Below are 15,790 nucleotides of genomic sequence, written 5' to 3' on the forward strand. Positions count from 1 at the left end.
ACCTTAGGTTTCAGCTAAGGTCTTTGACAGCCTGGTTTCAATGTTATCGCAGTTCAGCTGAGGGGAGAGGTTTTAATTTTGTTTCACTACTGTGGAGCTTTTTTTGCCTGCCTTTTTTTCATTCAGAGGTCTCAAGATGTGCTATCCACCCAACTGTAAGACTTGTTCTACCTCCTGAAAGAAAATAATAAACTAAGATGTAGCTAGATGAGAAGGAGGAAATGAATCAGTGTGGAAAGAGGGGACAGAGTTGTAGTTTGTGAAAGCAACAGAATGAATCAAACCATTCAAAATATACTTTGGGGGGAGTGTGTAAATATGCAGCAATGGAGAGGTATGTAATGTAGATGTTGAAGTGAGTGCCAGTCACTCTCCTCAGAGCATTGAATGCTTTTATATTCAGAGATGCTCACTAAAATAATGACGTTGTTGTTGTGTAGACTTCAGTGAACTTGCACTGACATAGCAGCAGAGTTAGAAAAGATCAGAAACTACTCCCTGTTCAGAGAAACTTTGAATGTGTCATAAAGCCAGGGAGAGAAACCTTACTGCCTGCATGGATTCCCTTCCACCCCAGCATGATGTGATGGTTTGGTTGTTACCTGCCCCACACACTTTGGAAAACTACCCAGACTCAACTCGGTGGTTCTGGGAATTGAATGAAGCTTAGCACAATATAAAAGCAGAGATTTGCAATATATATAGAAATAGACAAGTAAAAAAGTAATACAGAAACACAACAGCCCTCCCAGAAACCTGAGTCCCCAAGAGGGGCTCCCAACCGCCCTTCCACCCCTCTACCTTATCCTAGATCTTGCCTTATGTTTAAGGTAGTTTGGAGGGCCAGCCAGGGGGATTAGGAAGCAGGTGGATTAGTCACACAGACAGCAGGTTAGGTTAGAGAGAGAGGTTGAGCCCCAGAGAGACAGAGAGCAACTCTGTTATCTGTATTTATGTTCTTGTTCTTATCCATCTCAGCAAGCCTATGAGTGCAGCAGCCATCAGCACTGTTTCCTTTTCATAGTCTGTGATCTAATCCTTCTCACCAGAACATTCCAGCTAGGCTCAAACTAGCACACATGGGTTAAATCAAAGCAGGGTCCTAAAATGTCTTTGAGAGGCAAGAAGTTACCATCTTTGAAAACAGCAGGGATGTTAAATGCATTGAAGTCCAGTGAGCTGCATAAAAATTATATGTTGCTCTTTACTGGTGCTTATATACCAACAATGTTGCTTCCCTCTTTGAAGCAGCTGAACAAATGGAGTTCTAATAAAGGAGACTCATATCTTCTATCATGGAAATGAAAATAATAGAAGTGAAAATGATACTGTGGTCTGTTATAATTCATAGGTGCTGTCGGAGCCCCTGGCAAAACTGGACTTGTTGGTGCAAGAGGCAGTCAAGGCCGAGACGGCATGCCTGGTCCCCCGGGAGGAAAGGGAGAACCAGGTAACACCAGGGAAAGATTTTCGTTCTGTTTTAGAGCTGTGGAGTTCTTTCCCCCTAGTTAAACTGGAAAGGGTTATTTGGGAAACATTCACAAAGAGCTTCTCTGAAGCCAAAGAGGAGTTTCGAAGTGCGATGGTGTCGCGGAGGGGTACTCTGCCGCCTACGCCAATTGTGGCGGAGGAGAGAAATTAATTGATGAGAGAGGATGATATATCAAAATACATAATTTATTAACTTCAAGATTCTGAACTCTCACCACCCCAACCACTGAATTTTAATATTAGTATCTGTTCTACACGGTTACAGAAGACATGATAGAAATAATATCAAACAGTAACTTGTTAATAACTAGCAAACATTCCAACTATAAACAGAGAGGGGAGTTTTCCCCGCGGCAAATACCGCTTGGGGTCAATATGCTGCTTGCCCAGGAGATGGGCCCAAGCTCTTTCTGCTCTATGGCAGAAGGCTATAGAGAATTACAGAGGCATTAAAGCATTTACTCACAGATTCTTACTCATTATCAATCACCCTCCGGGGCTACATCGCAGCCTATTACAAGCGTCCAATCTTCAGGGAAGCTTTCCCCGTGGACACGGGCTGGAATCTTCCTGGCTTCAGGGGAAAGGAGAATCTTCCCAGCTCCTGGGTAAAGGACAGTCTCTGACCTTGTTCTCCTGGTGAAGGATGTGATCTCTGCCCTTCTCTCCTGGCTTCTTCTGGACGCTCTGTCCAGGGGTTCTTAGGCAGGACCTCAGGTGCACAAGGAGCATGATTTAACGCTGGCCATGCAGGCTGATCGCGTGCAGACAAGTGGGGTCTGCTCCTGGTAACTCAGCAGCAGTAGTGTGCACCAGGCAGTGCTAAGGCAGCAGGCATGCAATAGGGTGCACAGCTGCACGGGAGACTGAGCCCCATAGATACAGGCAGGCTTAAGCATAATAATGAGAGCGAGTGAGCAAGCTCCTTGTTTACCTGTGTATGTCTATTTAGCAAATGTGGGCTGAGATTATTGGCCCCTTGGCCACCAAAATGACCAATCAGCTTGGCAGTTAGCCAAAGCAATACCATATTAGGTGAAAGCCACAAGCCTGGACCTTGCAAATATGGGGATAGCATGGGCCTAGCACACGGTAAGCATGAGCTGGGTGCATGGGCTTATACAACCAAGTTTACACAATCAGGGGCTCTGGGCAGGCCAGACTTCATGGCACCAGGTCTGTTATGCCCCTTTATGCTTATTAATGTGTTTACCCCTGGTGTGGGCAGAAAAACACATCCAGGCAGGACAAAGCATAAATAAGCCTATTTTCAGGCCTATGGGCCCTCCACAACAGATGGAAGGATATTAATTGATGTGAGATCATAGCTTTCAAAATTAACATTGTTCAATAGTTTTCAATATTCAGGAGCCTCACCCCCCCTGACCACTAATTTTAATAATAAAATAGTTCTTTTGCAATAGTCATGGAAACATTAGACAAAGGAATAACTGGATCTAGAACAAATAACTAGCAAAAATATAAACATTAATTGAGCTGAAAGAGAAGGTTCTTGCAGTCAACATACAGCTTGCCCACTAGATGGACTCAAGGAGCGCATTTCTGCTTATGGCAGAAGGCAATTAGTGAATTACAAGAGGCTTTAAGTATTTACTCCCAAAAATTATCTCCTGACTGGTGGGGCTGCCTACAGCTTCAGACACCACCCCAAATGCTTTCAGGGAATTCTGTTGGTGTCTTGTTGGCCACTGAGGTTTCTGATTCTTCCCAGAATCCACAGGGTGCTGGGGAAGAAGGCAGACTATCTCTGACCCGGTCCTGATTTCTCTGGATGATCTGTGTATCCCTTTCAGGGCTCCTCATCTTGGCAGATGTAGGCAGGATGTCTTGCAATGTGCAGTCTTGGCATGATGTCACACTGGCTATGCAGGCCAATCGTGTGGAGGCGGTTAGAGCCTGATCCTGGTAGACTCGAGGCAGGCAGTTTCCAGGCAGTTCAGAATGCAATAAGGCAGAACACTGCCAGAAGCAGAGAGCAATGACAACAGCAGCAAGCAAGCACAAATACAAGGGCAGAGCATGTTGTGTTACCTGCTCATCTCTTTTTCATAGAAATAAACTCATACAATGGCTTAGGTTGGAAGGGACCTTAGAGATCATCTACTCACAGTATCACAGTATTATTAGGATTGGAAGAGACCTCACAGATCATCAAGTCCAACCCTTTACCACAGAGCTCAAGGCCAGACCATGGCACCAAGTGCCACGTCCAATCCTGCCTTGAACAGCTCCAGGGACGGCGACTCCACCACCTCCCCGGGCAGCCCATTCCAGTGTCCAATGACTCTCTCAGTGGAGAACTTTCTCCTCACCTCCAGCCTAAATTTCCCCTGGTGTAGCTTGGGGCTGTGTCCTCTTGTTCTGGTGCTGGCCACCTGAGAGAAGAGAGCAACCTCCTCCTGGCCACAACCTCCCCTCAGGTAGTTGTAGACAGCAATAAGGTCTCCCCTGAGCCTCCTCTTCTCCAGGCTAACCAATCCCAGCTCCCTCAGCCTCTCCTCGTAGGGCTGTGCTCAAGGCCTCTCCCCAGCCTCGTCGCCCTTCTCTGGACATGCTCAAGCATCTCAATGTCCCTCCTAAACTGGGGGGCCCAGAACTGAACACAGGACTCAAGGTGTGGTCTAACCAGTGCAGAGTACAGGGGCAGAATGACCTCCCTGCTCCTGCTGACCACACCATTCCTGATGCAGGCCAGGATGCCACTGGCTCTCTTGGCCACCTGGGCACACTGCTGGCTCATGTTCAGGCAGGTATACTCCAACCTCCCCACCACAGGGAGGGACACTTCTTCATTAGACTCAGCTGCTCAAGGCCTCATCCAGCCTGGCCTTGAACAGAGTTCATAGTTTATGAGGCCAGGATGCTAACATTGAGAACATTGACAGTCCAACTTCTCCACTGTAATGGAATATTATGAAGACCACTACATCAGACTAAGCTACCACTCAACCTAAAAATGAATACAGTCATGACAATCCCAGCATCAAATCACTTCAGGCAGTGAAGAAGTTTGGCTACAAAATCATACATACAGCTTTCCCACAAACTGGAAAGTTACAAAAGACAAGAGCTTGAGATACACACTGTTTTATCTATGTAGCCCGAGACTAATGGGTCTCTGGACACAGTATAGCCAACCAGAATGGCAGTTAGCCAAGCCTGATCTTATTAGGTGAAACCATAGGCTTACTTTACCCAAATTTGGGAAAAACATAGGTCTTGCAGAAGGCAGGCATGAGCCAAGTGTGTGTACCTTATTTACCACAGGATGTAAACAGGAGCAAAACAAATCTGGGTGAGCCACAGTCCTTGGACTCAGTGGCTCCAGGTGCTTTGTCCTCTTTCCCGTGGTTGCTTTCCCCCAAAACAGAAGGAGGGAGAGCTGAACAATATGGCTGGGCAGGACATGTAAAGCCTGTTTTGGCCTATGCAGGCCTACCCCAACAGAAAGTAGAAGGTTTTTCACTCACACATGATTCACAGGTTATTCTTATGCAATTGTACATGCTATCAACAACCCAAATCCATCTGTCACTGTTATGCATGTGATTTGTCATAACATCACCTAAAAACATTAATGACTGCAAGAGCCAAAGTACTGATGTTAACAGTTTTTTGTGTATTTAATCACAAAGAGAGAGGAAAAGAACCAAAGTACCTTTAAAGGGGTCTCCTCTCTGACATGGAAATAGCATTTGAAAAAGAATTACAGTGCTTATCTGTGAAGAGTGGAAGGTTTCCATGGCCTGGCCCTTGGGTTTTAAACCTTCCCTTTAATGCCACTGCTGATGTCATCAACGTCCACAGATAGATGTAGTCCTTCAAATTCAGTCTGTCCTCACAGCAGAGCTGCTGCAGCCCTCTGAGCATCCTCACGGTCCTTCTCTGGACACACTCCAGCATCTCCACATCCCTCTTGTCATAGGGGCTCCAGAACTGGATGCAGTACTCCAGGTGGGGTCTCAGCAGAGCAGAGTAGAGGGAGAGAATCACCTCCCTTGATCTGCTGGCCACATTTCTCCTGCTGCAGCCCAGGCTCTGCTTGGCTTTCTGGGCTGCAAGTGCACACTGCTGGCTCATGCTGAGCTTCTTGTCCACCAGCACCCCCAAATCCCTCCTGACAGACAAAGAGTTGGGGCTGTGCAGTCTGGAGAAGAGTAGGCTCCCAGGTGACCTTCTTGTGGCCTTCCAGTAGCTGAAGGGGGGCTACAAAAAGAGCTGGGGAGGGACTTTTGAGGCTCTCATGGAGTGACAGGACTGGAGGGAATGGAGCAAAGCTGGAGGTCACTGAATCTCACGGGGGACATTCAGAGTGGATGTGAGGAGGAAGTTGTTGAGCATGAGAGTGGTGACAGCCTGGAATGGGTTGCCCAGGGAGGTGGCTGATGCCCCATTCCTGGAGGTGTTTAAGGCCAGGCTGGATGAGGCTGTGGCCAGGCTGATCTCAGGTAGTGTGTCCCTATGCATGGCAGGGGAGTTGGAACTAGATGATCCTTGTGGTCCTTTCCAACCCTGACTGATTCTATGAAATTGTGACAGAAAGGGTTTTCATATTTTACAGTGAAAATGTTTATTTGCATTTTAGGATTCAGAGGATACTGAGAGGGCATTTGTAGCATTTGGTCAGGGGTTTTCATATTCAGTTTGCTGTAATCACTGTTACAGTGCTTGCCTTTATTAGGTGTTTGCATTTCTTCTTCATTTCTTCTTAGTAACTACCAAATGCTAATTTTCTTGGGATTTTTCTTCCTCTGAAAAAAGACAAAGCTTATTATTGCTGTATGTATCTCAAATTATTCATATAGATTCATATTACCAGAAGGGAAAATGTACCAATTTAATTTGGGGTTCAGGATAGGAAAAATAGAAGGCACTTTGGCCACAACAACCCCAGGCAGTGCTACAGGCTGGGGATAGAGTGGCTGGAGAGCAGCCAGGCAGAGAGGGACCTGGAGGGTACTGGTAGATAGTAGCTGAATATGAGCCCACAGTGTGCCCAGGTGGCCAGGAGGGCCAGTGGTATCCTGGGCTGGCTCAGGACCAGTGTGGCCAGCAGGACAAGAGAGGTTATTCTGCCCCTGTGCTCAGCACTGGTCAGGACACAGCTTGAGTGCTGTGTCCAGTTCTGGGCTCCTCAATTCAAGAGAGATGCTGAGGTGCTGGAATGTGTCCTGAGAAAGGCAACGAAGCTGGTGAGGGGCCTGGAGCACAGCCCTGTGAGGAGAGGCTGAAGGAGCTGGGGGTGTGCAGCCTGCAGAAGAGGAGGCTCAGGGCAGAGCTCATTGCTGTCTACAACTATCTGAAGGGAGGCTGCAGCCAGGTGGGGTTGGTCTCTTCTGCCAGACAACCAGCAACAGAACAAGGGGACACAGTCTCAAGCTGTGGCAGGGGAGGTCTAGGCTGAATGTTAGGAGGAAGTTGTTGGCAGAGAGAGTGATTGGCATTGGAATGGGCAGTCCAGGTTGGTGGTGGAGTCACCATCCCTGGAGGTGTTGAAGCCAAGCCTGGCTGAGGCACTTAGTGCCATGGTCTGGTTGATTTTCTAGGGCTGGGTGCTAGGTTGGGCTGGATGATCTTGGAGGTCTTTTCCAACCTGGTTGATTCTGTGATCAGTAAATGATATTTTACATATAGCTAAGAGCTGTGTTTTGATTCAGTGAATTCTGTAGCAATGTGTGAGTTATTAGATGACTGTGATGTTTTCTAACAGTGTTTGAGGACTTCAGGTATAACATGACCTAATATCTTCCAGGAGCACCAGGCAGAGGGATACCTGGCCTTCGTGGCATTCCTGGTCGTAAAGGTGAGTTGTCTTTTAGAAGGCAAAAGCAGAGCTCTGTTTTTAAAGACCAGATTTGTCATTTTCATCTTGAAGTCACCTCCTCCTTTTTGGATGCTTGAAATGGCACAAAGACTGTCAGGGGAAATCAAGAGGAATTCTGTGCTTTTGACCAGTGGTTTGATGCTGCATATTAAATGTGACAAGCTCTCGATGGTAGAGTGAAGGCTACTGTGCAAGGAAAATGAAGGAGCTAACTTCTGTGGCTTTGTGATGTGCACATCTAGAATCTTCAAAGATTGTATTTTGTTACTTAATTTGCTTAGCAGAGTATGTTCTAAGGACAACAACTGCTGCTGAATGCTAAGCCTACCACGAGAAAGCTGCAGTGATTGCGCTTTCCTTTTGTTCCCCTGCTCTTTTATGCTGCTGAAGAAGTTGTCTGAGGGCACTCCCCACTTTTTAGGGCTTGCATTGTGTTTCTAATACAAACACATTATTTTGCTTTAGAAAACAATTCTCTTTCCATATCCTCTGTAGGAGGAGGCCATGCACTCTAAGATCAGCCTTAGAACAACATCCTTTTGCAGTCCTCTCTTGCTCTGTTGTATTCATACTGATTCTTTCAGCTACAGTTCCATTTATAAGCATTTACCAGTTCTGATGTGCATTTTCTCCTATTCCACCTCAAGAAATACTCCTTGCTCTGGTCTTTCTACTTTCCTCTCAAGTTTATTTCTATTGGTGTGTCCATAACCTTGCAGTGAGTCCTGTCTTCTCACAACTGTTTTGCTTTAGAGTAGCAAGGTTCTTTTGAGGACCCCTCTGCTTCCTGAAAACAAAGGCTGAATTCTGCTTTTGCAGTATAGTAAATGCACATACTCTGTGCAGTCACATCCTCTTGCCATCCTGACAGCTCTCCTCAAGTGTAATATTCATACTTCACAGGAATCAAAGGGAACATGGGACTGCCTGGGTTTCCTGGGCCCCCAGGTGTGAAAGGTCATCAGGGTGATCGAGGACCCATTGGACCTCCTGGCTTAGTGGGGTTACCTGGATTTCAAGGTGCAACAGGCATGGCAATTACTGGCCCAAAAGGAAACAGAGGTGTTGCTGGTGCAGATGGAAGACCAGGTGTGTTGTTATAACTCCTTCTTTACCTGACATACCATACTGATAATTGGAAGTAGAATTCAGTCTGTCCAGAACTCAAGGTTGAAAGGGCCCTTGGCCCCAAGAGACGTTCACAGTTAAACAGGTTAATTCCTTTACCCTTTAATGCAAAGTTACCACTGCAAGCACCGTGCTGGTCAGTGCAGTGGGATGCAAATGAAAACAACACTAGGTTTTGCAGTCCAGTCCACTCCACTGCATTATTTGCTTTCTTCCCATGAGGTCTGTAGGGCAGCTGAGGTCCAATTTTAAAGGTGCGAGATAGCATCAGTCTGCAGACATGGTCCAAGGGACATGATTTACTGATGGCATAGCAGGGCTGGGTTGGACTTGAATATCTTATAGCTCTTTTCCCACCCAAATGATTCGATCACCATAGGCATGACTACAACCAGAGGCTGCTCAAAACCTATGGTGCTGTAGAACTGCAAGAACTCAGTTATGATCTCAGATTAAATTGGTAGGCTAGGAAAAAATGTAGAATCACAGAATGGTTTAGATTGGAATGGGCTGCCCAGGGAGGTGGTGGAGTCACTGTCCCTGGAGGTGTTCAAGAAAAGACTGGATGAGGCACTTAGTGCCATGGTCTGGTTGATTGGACAGGGCTGTGTGATAGGTTGGACTGGATGAGCTTGGAGATCTCTTCCAACCTGCTTGATTCTGTGATTCTATGACCACAAAGATCATCCAGTTCCAACCTCCCACCATAGGCAGGGACACCTCTCACTAGAACAGGTTGTTCAAGGCCTCGTCCAACCTGGCCTTGAACACCTCCAAGGAGGGAGCAGCCACAACCTCCCTGGGCAACCTGTGCCAGTGTGTTGATTTGTTTTAAAATGGGTCTGTTTCACTGGAAATCACTGTGGGAGTAAACATGACTTGCACTACAGAGTGATGAGTGTTGTGCTGCATTGCATGTAATGTATGTGAAATGTTGCTGGCATTAACCTTTATTCAAACTGATGTTTCTCTACAGGTGCTCCTGGTTTTCCAGGGCCTCCTGGTGTTTCCATTCCCAGCATTAAAGGAAGCAAAGGTGACAGAGGGGCAGATGGCATACCAGGGCCAAGAGGCCCACCTGGTGATGTTGGTCCTCCTGGTCCAAAGGTCAGTGAAAGCAATATTGCTTGTTTCTTATACCACTGTTAATTTCCTCTCACCATCAAAATCCCAGGACGACTTAACCCTGACACTTAGCAAACCAAAACACACAGAAATTGCTCCCATCCTCCCCCAGACTCCATTGCAATGGAGGAAAGATATTAAAATGAATGTTTGTAGGCTTAAATGGAGCAAAAAGAAACTGCTGAGAGTTTCTAGCATGCTATTTCCTTGGCCATTCTATATTCCAGAATAACTGAAATGATATGATGTTACCAAGGGGGGAAATTAATTAATGTGAGATGATATTTTCTTCCAAAATTAATCCTGTTTATTAATTTTCATGTTCAGAACTTTGCCCACCCCTGACCACTAGTTTTGATAATACTGAGGTTCTTAGGAAACATTCTCTGGATAATATCTAGATCTAGTAATAACCAGCAAAATATATAAACATTAATTGATCTGGAAGAGAAGATTCCCGTGGTCAAATGCCACTTCTGGTCAATACACCACTTGCCCACTGGATGGACTCAAGGAGCTCTTTCTGCTTATGGCAGGAGGCAATGGAGACTTCAAGTAATTACTCACAGATTATTACCCAACTCACAGGGGCTAGTCTCAGACCCAGATAGTGCCCAAACACTTTCAAGGAACTCTGTCTGATTGGCTGCTGAGACTTGATTCTTCCCAGGCTTCTGGGGAAAGGAGGAAGACAATCTCTGACCTTGTCTCCTGGCTCCTCTGGATGATCTGCGTATCTCCAGGACTTCTCAACTTAGCAGCAGACTTGCAGTGTGCAGTCTCAGCATGATGTAACATTTGGTATGCAGGCTGATTGCATGGAGGCATTTAGAGCCTGGTAAACTTGTGACAGTGGAGTTTCCAGGCAAACAATAAGGCAGTAAGCAGAGGCAGCAGGCAACGGCAGAGCACATTGCTTACCTGCGTACCTCTTTTATCAATGTGGGCCAAGACTAATGGGCCTTTTGACACGGAATAGCCAATCAGAATGGCAGTTAGCCAAACCTTACCATGTTAGGCAAAGCCATAGGCTTGCTTTACCCAAATTTGGGAAAAGCACAGGCCTTGCACAAGGCAGGCACAAGCTTGTTTACTGCAGGACCAAGGCAAGTCTGGGCAGGCCAGAGTCCTTAGTCTCAGTGGCTCCAGATTTCTTTTGTCTTCTTTTCCCACACTTTCTACTCTGGTGGAGCATGAAAACATGCCTGGGCAAGCCTATTTTGGGCCTATCAGGGCCAAAATCAGCCCAGATAGTTACTGTGTTATCTATGTTTGAGTTCTTTTTCTTATCCATCTCAGCAAGCCTGTGAGTGCAGCAGACATCACCATTATTTCCCTTTCATGGCCTGTAATCTAATTCTTCTCACCAAAACATTCTAGCTAGCTTCAAACTAGCACACCTACCACAGCATCTGACTGTTTCTAATATTCTCACAAATGAAGCACAGGCTTCTACTTGTAGCTTGTTCTGTGAGCATCATTCTGAACAAAATAGACTTCATAGAATCATAGAATCAACCAGGTTGGAAGAGACCTCCAAGATCGTCCAGTCCAACCTATCAGGCCACACCTTGAGTACTGTGTCAAGTTCTGGGCTCCTCAATTCGAGAGAGATGTTGAGGTGCTGGAAGGTGTCCAGAGAAGGGCAACAAAGCTGGTGAGGGGCCTGGAGCACAGCGCTGTGAGGAGAGGCTGAGGGAGCTGGGGGTGTGCAGCCTGCAGAAGAGGAGGCTCAGGGGTGACCTCATTGCTGTCTACAACTCCCTGAAGGGACATTTTGGCAGGGTGGGGGGTGGCCTCTACTCCCAGGCAACCAGCAATAGAACAAGGGAACACAGTCTCAAGTTGTGCCAGGGAAAGTATAGGCTGGATGTTAGGAGGAAGTTGTTGGCAGAGAGAGTGATTGGCATTGGAATGGGCTGCCCAGGGAGGTGGTGGAGTCTCTGTGCCTGGAGGTGTTGAAGCAAAGCCTGGCTGAGGCACTTAGTGCCATGGTCTGGTTGCTTGTCTAGGGCTGGGTGCTAGGTTGGACTGGCTGAGCTTGGAGGTCTCTTCCAACCTGGTTGATTCTATGATTCTATGACTGTATTTGATAGTGTGTAGGTGCTGCTTCCTGTTTGTCACTGCTGTCATCTGATGTGCAGGGAACAGAAGGTCGATCAGGTTACCCCGGTGCTAGAGGACATCCCGGATTTCTTGGATTCCCAGGTGTAAAAGGTATTTATTACCACACACTTCTGTGTGCCAAATGCAATCATTTACATGGTGTGTTATGGCAGAATTTTAAATCTGTTTGGTTCAGTCACTTTTCTAAAGATGCAAATCTGACAGAGGTCTGCATTACTCCAGTGGTCTGACTTTTCAACTGCGTGATCCACAGTGACGCAAAGCTGTCGTTACCCATTGGACCTACTGGTTTGTGTTCCATCCTAATTGTGATGGTTTGGGTGTTCCCCACCCCCACACACACTTTGCTGGCCCCAGATTGTCAGTTTCCTGCAGTTAACACTTGACCCTGAGCCTGCAGATTTCTTAGCCTTGTTTTCTGCTTTCTCCTTGGTGAGTGATGGAGCAAATCAATAAGATTGGTTTGATGGTGTCATGGGGTAAAACAAACGTTCAGCAACAAGGTAGAACATTGTGCTGGAGGTTGTAGGCACTGCTCTTGATAACATGTCAAGAGCTGAGGATGTTACTGTTTGTGCTGGGAACAATTATCTCTGGTTGGTAGGGAGCTGACGGTGACCTTGCTGCTGGATGCTGGCAGGAAGAAAGGCAATGCATACAGAGGGGCTGGCTGCTCCTCTCTTAATGCTGCCCCTGAATTTAAGGATGAGCTGGTACCTTGAGTGACAGTGACCCAAACCCAGCCTCGTGGCTGTAGTATTTCCATGTATGTGGCATGTAGTATTTCTGTGCTCTTCTGGGGCGTTAGGCCCACTTGCTAATATCCCTGGTGTGATGGTTTGGGTGTTCCCTGCCCCACACACACTTTGGAAATCACCCAGACTGGACTCAGTCAGCTCTGGAAAGATGAATGAAGCTTATATTTACAGCTGGCACAATAGACAAGCAGAGATTTACAGTATATGCAGTTATAGACAGAAATAGACAAGGTAAAAGGTAATACAGAAACACAACAGCCCTCCCAGAAACCTGAGTCCCCAGGAGGGGCTCCCAACTGCCCCTTCACCTTACCCCTACCCCTCTCAACCTTACCTCAGTCCCAAGGAAGAATGGAGGTTTGGTCAGGGGGTTAGGAAGCAAAGTGGATTAGTCAGAAAAATGGAGGGTGAGGTTAGAGAGAGATGCAGCTCAGAGCTCCCCTGCAGGAGTAGTGCCTTATCTATGTTTTCATTCTTGTTTTTATACATCTCAGCAAGCCTATGAGTGCAGCAGACATCACCACTGTTTCCCTTTCACAGCCTGTAATCTAGTTCTCCTCCCCAAAACATTCTAGCTAGCTTCTAACTAGCACACTAATTATTGTGCAGTCTAAATGCACACCACACAGACAGTAATAATGCTTTTATGCATAAGAAAGTTCTCATTTTAGGACATGGTCAGTCAAATCTCCTGAGATGATGGTGATGATAAAAATAGGTTATATTGTTTGTATTTCCAGCAAAGCTGTGGAGGGCAATCTGAATGTAACCTCATCATTTGCAGAGTGAAGAGTACTGTTTGAATGTCAAACACTTGAAACACTCCTCCCAACAGCCATCAGCATAACTGACAGTAGGCTGGGTTACTCTTAGGGAAAGCTGCATAGGTCAGGCAGGACTCTTAATAAACCTAAACTCTTAAATCTTAAACCTTAAATACACCTCTAAAACTCTGACAGAGGTTTGGACATTTTTAAACCAGAGACATATTTTCAATCTTCTTTTTCTAGGAGAAAAGGGTAATCAGGGACCTCCTGGACCACAGGGTGCAGAAGGACCACGGGGACCCAAGGGCCAGCATGGTAACCAACCTTTTCATTCTAATACCAGCTGACTTAGATCATAGAATCTAAGCTCAGCTGTAGGGCAGCTGAGCTCCAATTTTAAAGATGTGAGAATCATAGAATCAGCCAGGTTGGAAGAGACCTCCAAGATCATCCAGTTCAACCTATCATCCAGCCCTATCCAGTCAACCAGACCATGGCACTAAGTGCCTCATCCAGTCTTTTCTTGAACACCTTCAGGGATGGTGACTCCACCACCTCCCTGGGCAGCCCATTCCAGTGGCATAAGTCTGCAGACATGGTCCAAGGGACATGATTTACTAACAGCCTAGCAGGGCTGGGTTGGACTTGAATATCTTATAGCTCTTTTCCCACCCAAATGATTCTATCACCACAGGCATGACTACAACCAGAGGCTACTCTAAAACTATGGTGTTGTAGAACTGCAAGAACTCAGTTATGATCTCAGATTAAATTAGTAGGCTAGGAAAAAATCTTAGAATCATAGAATGGTTTAGATTGGAAGGGACCATAGGCAGGGACTCCTCCCACTAGAACAGGTTGCTCAAGGCCTCATCCAACCTGGCCTTCAACACCATCAGGGAGGGAGCTTCCACAACTTCCCTGGGCAGCCTGTGCCAGTGTCTCACCACCCTCACTCCAAAGAACCCTTTCCTAACATCTACTTTGAATCTCCCCTCTGCCACTTTAAACCCATTCCCCCTTGTCCTGTCATTACAAGACCTTGTTAATAGTCCCCCCCCAGCCTTCAGACACTGGAAGGCCACTGTAAGGTCTCCTTGAAGCCTTCTCTTCTGCAAGCTGAAGAGCCTGAACTCTTGTAGCCTGTCCTCATAGCAGAGCTGCTGCAGCCCTCTGATCATCCTCGTGGCCCTTCTCTGGACTGGCTCTAACAGTTCCATGTCCTTCTGTGTTGGGGACTTTGCTCTCTTTAAATATAAATCAATATCTCTTCATTGTACTTTTGCTGCTAGGTCCACCTGGAGTCCCTGGGAGAATATTCTCTCTTCCAGGCCACAAGGGTCCTCCTGGATTGCCAGGAATCCCTGGGACACCAGGTGATCAAGGAATTCAAGGGATCCCTGGACTACAAGGTGGCTTATGTTTCTATCTCTCTACACATTTGCATGTGCTGCCAAGTGACAGGTGTTGGTTTGGTGAGAAAATGTGCTTCTGCATAGAAAACTGCAATGTGTTTAAAAATAACCTCTCTGTATTCAAAAAGAGCCTTTTTTGTGCCTTCTCAACAAGCTTATGTTTATAACCTCTCGCAGTCAGTGAGGGAGTTTCTCCCTCAACAAAAGCCTAGGTAAAATAATGGAATAAAAAGCAAACTGGATCCAAATGTTTATAATTTTGATGCAAACAGAACCACCTCAGGCTGTCATTTTGGGGGATGGAAAATTACCACATCATAGAAGTACTCCAGATGTACTCATGCTAGCAAATATGGTGACAGTAACACTACAGTCAGTCTCAAAACTTCAATTGATGCTTATGGTTTTATTTTAACACAGCTATATTCACACAGGGGTGTTACTCATTAATGGTTATTTACATATCAAATGACTACTGATAGATGAATCTGTTTTCTTCCTGATTGCAATTTAGGACCTAAAGGAATAAAAGGTCTACCAGGAAGTTTTGGTCATCCAGGTCGACCAGGACTGCCTGGTCCAAAAGGAGACAGAGGATTTCCAGGACAAAGAGGTAGAGGAAAGCAGACATCTCTGCTTGACTGCTACTGCTGAATCTGCAGATCATAGAATGGTCTAGGTTGGAAAGGACCTCAAGGATCATCCAGCTCCAGCCCCCCACCATAGGCAGGGACACCTCCCACTAGAGCAGGTCGCTCAAGGCCTCATCCAGCCTGGCCTTGAACACCTCCAGCAGGGAGCAGCCACAACCTCCCTGGGCAACCTGTGCCAGTGTCTCACCACCCTCACTGTAAAGAACTTCCTCCTAACATCTACTTGGAATCTCCTCTCTGCCAGTTCAAACCCATTCCCCCTCATCCTGTCATTACCAGACCTTGTCAGCAGTCCCTCCCCAGCATTCCTGTAGGTCCCCTTCAGATACTGGAAGGCCACTCTAAGGTCTCCTCAAAGCCTTCTCTTCTCCAGGCTGAAGTGCCCCAATTCTCATAGCCTGCCCTCATAGCAGAGCTGCTGCAGCCCTCTGAGCATCTGTTAGTTTCATTTAGCCATGAGAAAATGTTTTTACTTTACAAC

The 15,790-nt window shown here is 46.5% G+C and overlaps 1 protein-coding gene across 1 annotated transcript in view; it reads left to right on the top strand.

The window, feature by feature from the left end:
• Positions 1 to 15,790, top strand: part of COL4A3 (collagen type IV alpha 3 chain) — a 101,626-nt gene that overhangs the window by 75,291 nt on the left and 10,545 nt on the right. The window contains exons 40-47 of the mRNA XM_064152805.1: positions 1,352 to 1,450; positions 7,265 to 7,315; positions 8,240 to 8,425; positions 9,441 to 9,571; positions 11,734 to 11,806; positions 13,485 to 13,556; positions 14,534 to 14,653; positions 15,171 to 15,269. Coding sequence (XP_064008875.1) covers positions 1,352 to 1,450; positions 7,265 to 7,315; positions 8,240 to 8,425; positions 9,441 to 9,571; positions 11,734 to 11,806; positions 13,485 to 13,556; positions 14,534 to 14,653; positions 15,171 to 15,269 — 831 coding nt within the window. The remainder of the gene's footprint in view (positions 1 to 1,351; positions 1,451 to 7,264; positions 7,316 to 8,239; positions 8,426 to 9,440; positions 9,572 to 11,733; positions 11,807 to 13,484; positions 13,557 to 14,533; positions 14,654 to 15,170; positions 15,270 to 15,790) is intronic.

Source organism: Pogoniulus pusillus, chromosome 13, assembly GCF_015220805.1.
Source record: "Pogoniulus pusillus isolate bPogPus1 chromosome 13, bPogPus1.pri, whole genome shotgun sequence".
Lineage (NCBI taxonomy): Eukaryota > Metazoa > Chordata > Aves > Piciformes > Lybiidae > Pogoniulus > Pogoniulus pusillus.